Source organism: Scomber scombrus, chromosome 5 (genome assembly GCF_963691925.1).
Source record: "Scomber scombrus chromosome 5, fScoSco1.1, whole genome shotgun sequence".
NCBI classification, from domain to species: domain Eukaryota; kingdom Metazoa; phylum Chordata; class Actinopteri; order Scombriformes; family Scombridae; genus Scomber; species Scomber scombrus.
The window spans coordinates 32,402,376-32,415,973 of record NC_084974.1 but is presented as its reverse complement, the minus strand read 5'-3'; the positions used below and the strand labels follow the sequence as shown (position 1 = coordinate 32,415,973).

General features: G+C 40.7%; 1 protein-coding gene across 1 annotated transcript; it reads right to left on the bottom strand.

Annotated features, from left to right (window-relative positions):
- Positions 1-7,637: 7,637 nt before the first annotated feature.
- Positions 7,638-13,148, bottom strand: gmnc (geminin coiled-coil domain containing). The gene is made up of 4 exons (XM_062419950.1): positions 13,061-13,148; positions 10,686-10,774; positions 9,696-9,812; positions 7,638-8,561 (listed from the first exon to the last, which is right to left on the bottom strand). The coding sequence occupies exons 1-4, from the start codon at positions 13,146-13,148 to the stop codon at positions 7,638-7,640; spliced, it is 1,218 nt and encodes a 405-aa protein (XP_062275934.1).
- Between the last annotated feature and the right edge of the window lie 450 nt (positions 13,149-13,598).

Genomic DNA, 13,598 nt, shown 5'->3' with positions numbered 1-13,598 from the left:
CTATCTGCCCCCGCCCCTCATGATGTTATATGAAAGTATCAGCTGCTAATTTATATAACTGATACATTCATGCTTAAATACTATTTAAATACTAAAGATATTCTTCTACAAACAGTTTAATATCACCATGATTATGATGCTGAAGTGTCATTTATATATTATGACACTGCGACACTCGTACATTTAGTTCGTAGCTAAAGAGAAAATCCAAAATACGAAAAAAAATCGGTTAATGCGGCAAATTCTCGTAAATATATCGTAAACGTAATTTAAGAGCGAATCTGTGTTTACGAACTTTTCTTACTTTATTTCATCACGTAGATTCAATAAAAGTCACATTTTACATTATAAGATTTATTTAATTTTAACTTTATGAAGAGAAAAAAAATACATATTAACAACAGTGACAGCTCTGAGCTTCCATACTGTGTGTGTGTGTGTGTGTGTGTGTGTGCGTATGTGTGTGTGTGTGTGTGTGTGTGTGTATTGATTTGTCTGTTACGGTAATTAGCTGATTGATGATCCTTCACAGTCAGGAATGCAGACACAAGTATGCACACACACACACACACACACACACACACACACACACACACACACATACACACACTCACACACACACACTCACACACACACACAGTTACAGATTGACGTTCTGTTTTCACACTAATTGGTTTTGTGGGTAATATGTCATGTATAAGTGTGCGGATGCTGCCGACCTTTGACCTCTCGGTGCAGCGAGGGAGAAAAACCAGCAGCAGACGACCCAGGTCTGAATTTCCTGGTTTAAGTGGTTACCATGGCGACTGAAGTGTAACCAGAGGAAGGTTTTATTCTACTTTTATATGTTATTTTATGGCCTAATATAGATTGTGTTATTATAATTATATGACTGTAAATTGAGCCGCATTAGTTCAGAAGGACAGAAAATAAATAAATACATAAATAATAATAATTAGTATTTTATGGGAGCTCTTTGGCATATCGATCAGCTAGCTCAATTTTTATTTCCTGTATATTTAAAAAAAAAAAGCTGAATTTATGTCTTTAGAGGCCCGTAAATATGTCCATATGTAAATACTGCATCAGTCCTGTTAACATAAACATAGAGTTTGGAGATTAGGTTATTAAAGCTTATATATATATATATATATATATATATATATATATATGGACATCTGTACTATTTAAGAATAAAAACCTGCCGGGCTAATACTGTAACAAGTTAGTTTTTGTAGGTAAAAATGTGTTTTATGTCCTTTGTGTGTTGAAATGAGTAATTTGAGTATATTCTTAAGGACACTGTGTTATCCGTGACTTTGCTTTATTTTAAGTTTTGTTTTAAAATGTTGTGTAATGTGTTGTGTAATTAGCAGTTAGCTGAGTGATGTCTTTTCCTTTGTTTTCCTCTTTTTCGGAGTTTGTTACGTTGAAATTAGCCATGAGAAAAAGAGCCGATATCATTCTGATGTTACCAAAATTAAAGAAGTGAAGGTTTGTGTCTCATTTATCACACAGTTCACGAAAGAGTAATAACGCCACTAAAGACTCAAAAACATTGGCTTTACAGGTACTGAGAAATAAGCTGCGTGTCCCAAAATGTTGAGACTTAATCACACGTTACGTTAGCATAAAAAGTAACGTTTTGAAAACATTATCATAAAAACAGTAATAAGATTTTTTTAAGTAACATTTGCATAAAAAAAGAGTAATATTTGGATTTTTTAAAGTAACGTTAGCATAACATATTGTGACATTAGGATTTTATAACAACATATAAGAAATTAGTACTATTTGGATTTTTAAAATGTGATCCAAGAGACTTTTTTTTGGCGTTTTGACATGATACATATGTTTACCGAATTTCAATCGTCAATCTGGAGCGAGGGGCTTAATATTTTTTATTTTCTAGGGGGCGCTATTGAGCCATTTTGCCATGCAAATTTCCATGAGCCCTAAAATATCTAATTTCTGATGAGGTGTGTGCAAATTTTCGTGAGTTTTGGGGCACGTTTAAGCTGTGAAAAATGTGTCTGCTGTGGAAGAATGATAATAATTCATTTAGTGCTCGTTTAGTGCTCGGGCCCTAATTACTAAAAATTACAGTTTATTGTTGTTTGTTGTTATTTGGTCTTTACTTTGGATTCGTAGAATATCATTTATATCAGAGTATGGTCTAAACCTGCATGTTAAAACTGTCTTGGGATGACTTTTATTGTGATTTGGTTTCTATATAAATTGAGATTGATTGACTTCTACTTTAAATTCAGATGTTTTTTGTACTTTAATAAAACCAGAAGAACCTCCTGAAACCAGTCGATCTGCTCTGAGGTTAAAGAAGATAAAGTTTAAGTTCTGTGTGAAACCTGAGCTCAGCGTCCTGCAGGAGAAACTGTGGAGGAGAAAAAGCTTTGAAACAAGTCGAGAGTCTCTGTGAGAGAAATCGACTCATTAGCCGTCGTGTTTTTGAGGTGAGCCAAGCTGTTCGGGTTTCTGCGTGAACGTGGCGGCGAGACGGTTCCCCCGATCAGCCGGAGGCGGATTGAGTTTCAGCCGTTCGGCCTCTTTAATGACCCCCTTTCTCTGGCCGACACTCAGCCCTTCGCTGTGATCCGGAGCCGCTCTGCTTTCACATTCCCCCGCCAGACTCCGGTCCTCCTGCCCTGAAAGAGCCTCCAATCTGTCGGACATCTGCAGCCGGGTCTTACCTTGTCATTAGAGATAGACCACTCGCTCGACCCGCCGCGGACAGAGCTCGCTCACAACTTTCCCCGGGCCCCGGCTTCATCTCAGGGGACCCGAAACAGGGCCGGGACCCCGTGTTGGTAACCCCCAGGGAGGAGAAAGCCCTCCATCGTTACCTGTAGGAGGCGGATCGGGCTGGAGGAGGTGGGAGGTCTCCAGGGAGCCGATAGCCTCCCTTTGTTCCTGAGAAGAGAGGGAGGAAAGTCAGACTGGTTTAACTGGTAACTGAGCTAAAGACCAACTGCAGAGAAGACAAAAAGTTTAACAAGTCGGCTCCAAATCTGCCAATTCACAAGTTAATACTGATGAATATGTTCAAGAGATCAGATTTCAACCTAAGTCTCAAACACAGAGTTGTTTTATTTTATGAATATCTGATTTTCAGACTTTAAAAACTTACTTTATAAGTAAAAACTATGAAGACAACTCGTTCTGAGTCTTTGTCTCCTGGTTTGGGTCTGTGATGCTGAAACATATACAGTGATATTTAACCAGTGCTCCCTAATCTGGAGGGTTAGGGTGCTACGGAAAAGGACGAGGGCCAATCAAAGAAGTCAAAGTTTGATCCTCTTCAACAGGACACAACATAAATCTGAAGGTTGTTCAGATAAACAGCCTCCTCTGAACCTCTTAATTCATGTTTTAGTTGAAATGTTCACAACTTTAATACACAAAAACAAACAAAAACAAACTTTCTTTTAAGGAATCACAAACTAAAAATGTTGCAAATCTCTGTTTTAAAGACTAAATCTAGAGCTGTGTCTCTAATCTTCACACTGACGGCTTGTAAACACGCAGCTGGTATCTAGAAAAACTGATATATTTTCATGTGTTTTTGCCTTTCATCCACACGTAAACCCAGTTTTTCAGCGTGTGAACAGGAGAAAATGGAGTTTTAGGTTCCTGAACGTCACAGTATGCGACAGACAATGCATTAACATCAGGTGTGTTTAGGCTTTATGTGGTGCTTTATGGGGCTCAGCTCTATGTTCCCACAGGGTTAGGGTTATATTTTACAACTGCATCCATTACATTCACCCTCCCAAATTTTCCACACACTCGTCTGGGTCTACGGGTGGGAAACAAACCTCAGTCTCCAGCATGATAGTCAGGCATCAGCTGATTGGATAGAACAAGAAGTTTGTGAAATTTGAACATTCGGCTCTATAAGTCGCTGGTTATGCCGATGCTCAAAGTGCCGTGCTGTAACCCAATGAGGAGAAAAGCCTGGTCTACCTGATGTTGCGAGCGCTAAAAGACGGCCCAATCAGGACGGTGTTGTGCTTAATTTGTAAATTATTGCTGTTGTTGTGGGAACATAGGGTCTACATTTGAATAATCTCTTAGAAACGTGGGAACATAAACACGCTCCTGTATTTATCTGGGTTCAGTAGATGAAAACCTTTCTGAAAACTATCTGATGTGGACGATGTTATTATTGAAAACGGAGGGGGGGAATATCCGTTGTATAAATACATGTCTACTACGTGTGTACAGAACATGGCCTGAGAAGTTTGGAAAGATGCAGCACGTTGAGGACCTGGATGGTGGAACGATGGACACTTCTCACTATCAAAGGCTACAGAGCAGAAAGAAAGAAGGAAAAAGAAAGAAAGAAATAGATTACAACTGAAAGAAAGAAAGAAAGAAATGGATTATAACTGAAAGAAAGAAAGAAATGGATTACAACTAAAAGAAAGAAAGAAAGAAAGAAAGAAATTACAAATTACGTCAAAATCTGTTGTTTCGGAAAATGCCCCCCAAAAACGTATACTGTATGTATGTTCAGTTAACTCTAGAGAGAACTTGTCGCCTCTTCCTTCAGCTAATATTTTATAATCTGTACGATATATTTCCGACCGGCCTCTGATTGGTGAAACTAGTCAGGTGTCTTTTTATAGTCGCCTCGCTCAACTGTTTTAGAGGAAAGTCGATCATCGTCACGTACGAAACCTGGTGAAATGTTCGGATGAGACTCGTCCACAGGCGGCTGATTTATATATACATTCTCATCATGTGACCCACGAATACAAACCGACCAATCAGAAAAGGACATGAAATGAGCAGAATAAACTAGCGAGCTGTTTTCTTTAAAGTGAACGTTTTGATAAACATTTTGTGGGAAAAGTTTTTCTTCTGTATACATAAAAAAGTAACAATTATCAAACCCTGACAGTTCTGCAAAATCCCAGATTATATTTAATGCCAACAGTTTTATCATTTCTTGCTTTGTAGATTATTTTGTGCATGAAAACTGTGATAGTATGGAGCGCCATCTGGGCTAAAAATGACTCGTGTGAATATATGTTCTGTATTTGCACTTGTAGACAAGAGATGAACTTTATTATTTATCTACATGTAATAAACAGCTGCAGCTTCATTTATGGTGGATTTAAAGAACAAAAACTGGCATCAAGACAACATTTGTTTGTTTCAGCAGCATCACTGTTGTGTTTTCATGTCTCCTGGTTGAGAAAAAAGCTGATATTCACTTTATTAGATGAGTGAAACCTGATGTCAGAAGTTTAATGTTGTAAAATAAACGGAGACGACTCGAACGTGTCTGTGAATCAGTTTTTGTTTCTCTGTTAGTTCACAGTTTGCACAGTTACACAGTTTCATCTTCACATTCTGTACAAGTTCATATAAAAACACAAAGAGTCTGTTAAAGTGATTTAAAGCCTCACTGAGCGGCCGACAGGAAACGTGTTAAATCAGATATCAGAGTTTATGGCAGTAAAGTTTACACCACATTCAATTAAATGGAAACATTTCGGCAGCACGAGTACAATGAATCTGTTCAAATTACAAATTGTCTTTGTTTTAAAAGCAGCATCAGGTTTGTTAAAATGTACATTTAGTATTTTTGTTGGTTTTATATCATTTGAAATGACATTTGCACCATTTTTTACCAAAAGTAAGACTGAATGCTCCTGAACATGTCAAATGGTGTAACCACAAAAGAATGATAAATATTACATATTTTATCCTCCTAGAGAGAAAGAAAGAAAGGAAGGAAAGAAAGATAAAGGAGGAAAGAAAGAAAGAAAGAAAAAAAAGGGAGGAAAGAAAGAAAGAAGGAACACGAAGTTGGAGGAGGAGAGAAAGAAAGACAAAGAAGGAAAGATAAACAAGGAAAAAGAGAGGAGGAGGAGAATAAAGAAAAAGTAAGAAAGAAGATAGAACAAAAGAAAGAAACACAAATAAAGATAAAGGGGGAAGAAGATAGAAAAAGAAAGGAAGAGGAGAAGGAAAGAAAGAGAAAGAAACAGAAAGAAAGATAAAGGAGGAAGAGGAGGAAGAAGAGATAAAGAAACCCTTAGTTGGAGGAAGAGAGAAAGACAAAGAAAGAAGAGAAAGAAAGAAGTAAAGCAGCAGGTTCCTGATCTCCATGGTTACCAGAGTAAATGTAATATTTAGAACAATTGTATTCCATTACCTTTATTTAATATAAAGTTATAATGTAAGATCATGCCAAACTAGTTGATATGGTGTTTTATTGACTATTTACTGTTTTTAAGCAAGTTGAATTATTTGGTACAAAGTTTTTATGGTTACACCACTTAGACATTTTTACCATAATCCTCTAATATATTCTCTCAAAATGGATTAAAAGCAGAAATTTGATGCTGGGTCCACAAAAAAAGAATGTGTGCATGTTATTCATACGTTTATTTTATCATTTTAACCCTTTAAATTTAAACTAAACCACATGGACACATAAAAACCCATAATTGACACTAATATAAATAGCTGGTGGCAGAGTTAGCGATAGCGGCAGTGAGGTTAGTGGCAGTTTTAACGTTACATCGATTAGCTGCATGTTTCTTTAAGCTAAATTAATGTCATTACTCTTTAGTTCAGTTTCTCTTATTTCTTGAATTAATCTAATAAAATCTGCATTTACTGTGTTTATTCTGAGGCAGTCAGGCGTCACTTCGTGGCTCCATTTTGGCTCCAAAGTGTGATCAGTAATGTTCTCATGTGGCAGTTTCACAAACTAAATAGTTCAGCTTACAAACGACGTTTTAGGCAAATTAATATTAATTTTTTATGTTACACTCATTGTAAGTTTATTTCTAAGTTTGCTACGTATTTAAAATATTCTCACAGGTTTTGGGGCTAGATGAGGTTTATAAAGAGCAGGTTGGTCTCATCATATCATGATTGTTTTCTTCTTGTTTTGACTGAATTTAAACTCGGCGAATGTTTCAGTGAACAGACGAAGATCTGTTGATCCCTCCTGTCGTCTTCCTGTCAATCATCAATCAGGCAACGTTTATCCTCCAGGATCAATATTGACTGTTAATAAAACATAAAGTGTAAACTGTGTTAGACCTTTTTTAGCCAACTTCATTCCAACTATACACAAATTATGGTCAATAAGCCTCATTTAAATGAGATTATACCTCATTTTTGAGTTAAAAAAAGCACAAATTATGAATTATATGAACTAAATTTAAGATCAGAGGAAAATAAATTGATAGATTATTACAAACTGGTCAAAGTTCAGTCAGGATAGTCTAGAAACCATTTCAAATATTTGAACGGCAGCACATAATCACACCTGTTGTCCTTATTATTGCCCAATTCAATGAAAGCAGTGATGATTATACTTGCAAAGAATGTAGTATGGAAACATCAATGAACTGAAATAAATCCATATTTCTGATATAAAAACATTTTTTAAAACGGGTAAAATTTGCCTTGAAGACAACAGGAGGGTTAAAGTTATATTTTCTGTCTTTATGAACCAAAACTGTTGCATCAATGTCCTTTAAGGCCTTTTGCTGGTTGCTGTCTCCTGTAAACGAGTCTAATAAATCAGCTTTAAGTCCAACTCGGACTTACAGCCCGAAACGTTTGGCCTGTGGTGTAACCTGCTGAAGGGTCTATGGTCCTTGTCTGGGCAACCAGGTGAAGTTCCACCTCCCCTTGTTGTCCTTCCTGACGAAGGCTTGTCCCTGGGGGAAGCTGTGGGTCTTAACGCTGCTGGACGGGCTGAGGCACATGCTGAACGCCAAGTCGGTCCGGCTGCGAGGCGTCTGAGGCGTCGCTGGAGGTTGAGAACCGGCCGACGGGCTCAACGGGCTTCGGCTTCGCATCGGCCTCCATGTCTGCTCCACGACCGGACTGGAAGACGAGATGGGGGAGTAGTAGACGCCTTCTGCCGGTGGACTGAACTGGATCGTGTCCTGTGATGGAGTCCGGTTGAGTTTCAGTGGTGACCAGTAAGCTGAAGGATCCGCCGGGCTTCCCTCCGGACGCTGGGAGCAGATCTCTGGTGTTTCTCCGGTTAAAGGCGAATTAAAGGCAGTTATTGAGTTGTAGCTACTGATCAGAGCTGCGGGAGCGTCACACCGTCTGCTCAGCCCGCAGGAAGTAAAGTCAGAGCGCTGATCAGGAGGACTGGAGCAGTTTGACGCTGAGTTACTGACGGCAGGATCTACACAGCTCCTTGTAGAGGAGTACTCAGAAGAGGAGGAGGTGACTGAAGTATCGTAAACTAAACCTCCGAGGCTGAACCCAGAGGAGGAAGAGGAGTCGTTGGACGTGTCGATGGTGTCTCGGTCCTTCAGGCCGAGCGTTCGCAGCACCCAGAGGTCCAGGTTCGGTTCGGAGGAGGTAGCGTCAGACGGCTCGGAGAAATCGGAGCAGAACTCGGCGGTGAGGTTCCTGCAGACTCGCTTGCTGACCTGCTGAGAGGACAGATGATGATGATGATGATGGTGATGATGGCTGAAGCCGTGGAGAGGTCCATCACTGACGTACATCAGGTTTCTCTTCAGCTTCTTCCTCCCATCAGCTGTCAGCTTCTGTGACAGAGGAACAGGGTTACGGTTAGATGGACAGAAACCTTTAATGGACTGATGGTTTTCAGCTGATTTCTTTAAATGTCAACTTGCAGGTCTTTACCACATGTTGGAGATCAGTTATCAATCACAGGGGAGTAAAAATAAAAGAAATGTTTTCCTTTCTCAAATGTTACAGCTGGTTTCTGGCACAACTTCGCCGACATCCGAGGTGCACAGAGAAGGGAGAAAGACTCTGAAATAAGCAACACTTTATTAATAGACCAACGCTTTTTGGCTTGTGGCCTTCATCTTCTGGCCAATCGTTATCCAGGCAGGCAGGTAGGGAGGTGAGAGGAGTATCGAATAAATGACATGGGTGACACCCAGGCGGGGAGTTCCGGTCCTCTGAAATGAGGCCAACGCGGAAGTAACTTAAAACTGCATTCTATCAAAAGGCCACCAGGGGGCGACCGTTTTGGTGTCAAAAGGACTTCCGTCTCTATACAAGTCAATGGAGAATTCACCAACTTCTCACTTGATTTCTAACCTCAGTAAACGTTTTCAAAATGTGTTTATGGTCTCAATCGCTAGTTTAAAGCCTTCTTCAATGCAGTATGATGTTCATTTGGGACATTTTGGCCTCCCTGATTTTATATGTGACGATAAAGCAGGGTATGCATTAGGGCGTGGCTACGTGGTGATTGACAGGTTGATTTGTTCCCAGGTTCAGGAGGGCGCCTCATGCTCCTCCTGATGCCCATATAAGTAGAATCCCTGTTTTTATTTTTCCCAGCATGCACCTGAAATTTTTAAAATGGCGCTGCTCAGATCCGATACAATTGGCCTCCGAGCAGCAGTCCACAAACCAATGGGTGACGTCACGGATGTTACGTCCATTTTATTTGGGCCATAAACTACAAAAATGCAGCCTAAAATCTAAATTGTGTCCCCCATGTCTCTTATTGGATAACGGTCACATGACCATATACCCAACCTATCTTGGTAGATTACCCATTGGCTGATACTTGTCTGGATGCACATAATTGGTTATTTTTTGTTGTTGTATTTAAATGTTGTTTGTAATGTGTTTAAGTATGAGCTGAAACACGTTGGTCTATATATAGCCATATAGCTCGGCTGAGCTGCTGAACTCACTTTAGCTTTCTCCTCCAGGTTCCTGACGAAGGACGAGTTGAGGAACTCTCTGAGCTTGTTGTTCTCGTCCTGCAGTCGGACCAGCTCCTCCTCTCTCTGCAGCAGCGTGTCCTGAAGCTGAAACATTAAAACACGTCATGTTAAACACGCTGCAGGAGGATGAGCTGGAGCATTTAGTCAGAGAGGAGAAGGATGTGTTTAACCTTCGTGTCGTCCTCCCGTCTGCTTTGACTGTTCCTTCTTTCCTTCCTCCCTTTCTTCCTTCCTTCTGTCCTTCCTCCCTCCCTCCTTCTTTCCTTCCTTCCTTCCTTCCTCCCTCCCTCCTTTTCTCTTTCTTTCCTCCCCCTACCTTCCTCCCTTCCTCTTTCCCTTTCTCCGTCCCTCCTACCTTCCCTCCTTCCTTCCTTCCTCCATTCCTTCTTTCCTTTCCTTCCTTCTTTCCTTTCCTGCTTTCCTTCTTTCCTTCCTTCCCTCCTTTCTTCCTCCCTCCTTTCCTTCCTTCATCCCTCCCTGCTTTCCTTCCTTCTTCCTCCCTTCCTTCCTTCTTCCCTCCTTCTTCCTTCCTCCTTTCCTTCCTTCTTCCTCCCTTCCTTCCTCCTTTCCTTCCTTCTTCCTCCCTTCCTTCTTCCCCCTCCCTTTCCTTCCTTCTTCCTCCCTTCCTTCTTCCTCACTCCTTTCCTTCCTTCTTCCTCCCTTCCTTCGTTCTTTCCTCCTTCTTCCTCCTTTCCTTCTTCCTCCCTTCCTTCCTGACTCCTTTCCTTCCTTCTTCCTCCTTTCCTCACTCCTTTCCTTCTTCCTCCCTCCTTTCCTTCCTTCTTTCTCCCTTCCTTGACTTGAGGACAACAGGAGGGTTAATCTAGTTTAGATGAGCTTCATTAAAACAAAAGAAAACCTTATTAAGCTACACTAAACATGTGGTTGCTATAGAACACGTGGTTGCTATAGAACATGTGGTTGCTATAGAAACGCTTCAGGGAGCTTCTGTAGTACCTGTTTGTTCCTCTGGAGGTGAGGAGAGAGCTGCTCTGTCCACATCAGACCAGCAGCAGGAGGAGAGCAGTTTAAAACACACTGAGCCTCTGACACTGAAACACAGAAAGAAAGAAAGAAAGAAAGAAAGAAAGAAAGAGAAACGTTAAACTCTAAAATAAAGTAAATCTCTCTCTGATGTAACTTAAAGCTTCTGTATCGTCACAAGTACAACCTCCCTCCCTCCCTCCTTCTTTCCTTCCTTCCTTATTTCCTTCCTTTCTCCCTCCCTCCTTCTTTCCTTCCTCCCTCCCTGCCTCCTTCTTTCTTTCCTTCCCTCCTTCTTTCCTCCCTTCCTTCCTCCATCTTTCTTTCCTTCCCTCCTCCCTCCCTCCCTCCTTCTTTCCTTCCTTCCTCCCTTCCTCCCTCCTTCTTTCCTCCCTTCCTCCCTCTTTCCTTCTTTCCTTCCTTCCTCCCTCCCTCCTTCCTTCCTTCTTTCCTTCCTTCCTTCCTCCCTCCCTCCTTCTTTCCTTCCCTCCTTCTTTCCTTCTTTCCTTCATTCTTTCCTCTGTCCTTCTTTCCTTCCTTCTTTCTTCCCTCCCTCCTTCCTTCCTCCTTTCCTTCTTTCCTTCCTTCCTCCCTCCCTCCTTCTTTCCTTCCTTCCTCCCTCCCTCCTTCTATCCTTCCTTCTTTCCTCCCTCCCTCCTTCTCTTTCTTTCCTCCCTCCCTTCCTTCTGTCCTTCCTCTATCCCCCCTTCTTTCCTTCCTTCCTTCCTTCCTCCCTCCCTCCCTCCTTCTGTCCTTCCTTCCTCCCTCCCTCCCTCCTTCTTTCCTTCCTTCTGCCCTTCCTCCCTCCCTCCTTCTTTCCTTCCTTCCTTCCTTCTTTGCTCTTTCCTTCCTTCCTCCCTCCCTCCTTCTTTCCTTCCTCCCTCCCTCCTTCCTTCCTCCTTCCTTCTTTCCTTCCTTCCTTCCTCCCTCCCTCCTTCTTTCCTTCCTTTCTTCCTTCCTCCCTCCCTCCCTCCCTTCCTCCTTCTTTCCTTCCTTCTTTCCTCCCTCCCTCCTTCTCTCTTTCTTTCCTTCCTTCCTTCTGTCCTCCCTCCCTCCCTCCTTCTTTCCTTCCTTCCATCCTTCTTTCCTCTGTCCTTCTTTCCTTCCTTCCTTCTTTCCTCCTTCCCTCATTCCTTCCTCCTTTCCTTCCTTCTCCCTTCCTTCCTTCCTTGACTCGAGGACAACAGGAATATATATATATATATCATTTACTATCAGTATACAAACTGTTAATATAAAACTATAATAGTTTAAAATACATATATGGACATTTAAAGTGTTAATGAAGACATATTTTATATTATTACAGCTGAGTTTTAACTTTTAACTTAAACATTAATAAAGACTTTTAACTGCTGACAGCAACATTAAAGTGAATTATAAAGCAGTTATTAGCTGTTTGTAGATGATTATTCATGATAAATAAAGGTTTTACAGCATTAAGATGTATTTACTCTGCTTCCTAACTGAACTCAAACACCTTGTGCTTCATAAGAAGACATGAATTTAGCTTTTATGAGCTTTAACTCTGGATTTCTGACTGTGTTTCAGTCTCTCTACGCTCCCTTCAGCACCATCTAGTGGCCGCTAGAGGAACTGCAGCCGCTCAGCATCACATGATGAACTGAAGCTCTGAACGAGGAGACGCAGATTAAATCTAAAGTATGAATATTAATATAAAACATTATAGAAACATTCTGCAGCTCCTGGGTTGATGGATGAGTCTCACTCTGCTGCTGAATGTGGCATTTACACAAAAAGTGCAAATTATTCCTTTTGTAAAAAAAATCCAAGTCAGCAAATAAATGTGCTGCTGGATCACAGTTCTGCTAAAGTGATTTAAATTCTGCTGAGATCCTCGAGTTCAATAATATATAATAATATATTTAACCTTAGAGAGTTAAGACTGGAAACAGAAACACTGAATACTGATGAATAAATGTTTAAAGTATTTAAATAGGAAAAGATTTACTTTTTCAGTACTTTATACTGTAGTATTAATACTTTGTACTGTAGTATTAATACTTTATACTATAGTATCAGTACTTTAATGTAGTATTAGTACTTTAATGTAGTATTAATACTTTATACTGTAGTATTAATATTTTATACTGTAGTATCAGTACTTTAAGTATGGAGTATATGGAGTATTAGTACTTTATACTATAGTATCAGTACTTTATACTGTAGTATCAGTACTTTAAGTATGTAGTATATGGAGTATTAGTACTTTATACTCTAGTATCAGTACTTTAAGTATGGAGTATATGGAGTATTAGTACTTTAAGTATGTAGTATATGGAGTATTAGTACTTTAAGTATGGAGTATATGGAGTATTAGTACTCACCCCACACAGACGACGGCTCGTGCCGCTCCTCCTCGAGGGCGATGAGGTCAGTGGGGTCACGGGCCCAGAGAGAAGCCAGGGTTTCCATGGAAACGTCAACAGTGTCAGGGCCACGGGCCAAGTGCTGGAGCATGTGGTGACGAAGAGGAGGAGGAGGAAGAGGAGGAGGAGGAGGAGAGGGAGGAGGAGAGGGAATCCCTATAGGGAGATGCAGACAGAGTTTGTGTGTGAATGAAGAGAAGAGAGTGTGTGTGTGTGTGTGTGTGTGTGTGTGTGTGTGTGTGTGTGTGTGTGTGTGTGTGTGTGTGTACTCAGCAGTGCCAGCTGACTGTGTGTTGATATGGTGATGATCAACACTTCTCTTTCTTTCTTTCTTTCTTTCTTTCTTTCTTTCTTTCTTTCTTTCTTTCTCTGATCAGCTGAAACAAACATGGACAGGAGTGTGTGGACTCTGCAGCTCTATCAGCCTCTCAGCAGCGTTCAGCAGGTCTCAGGCTCTGCAGCAGATGTTGGACTCTGGCTGCAGATGTTGGCCTCT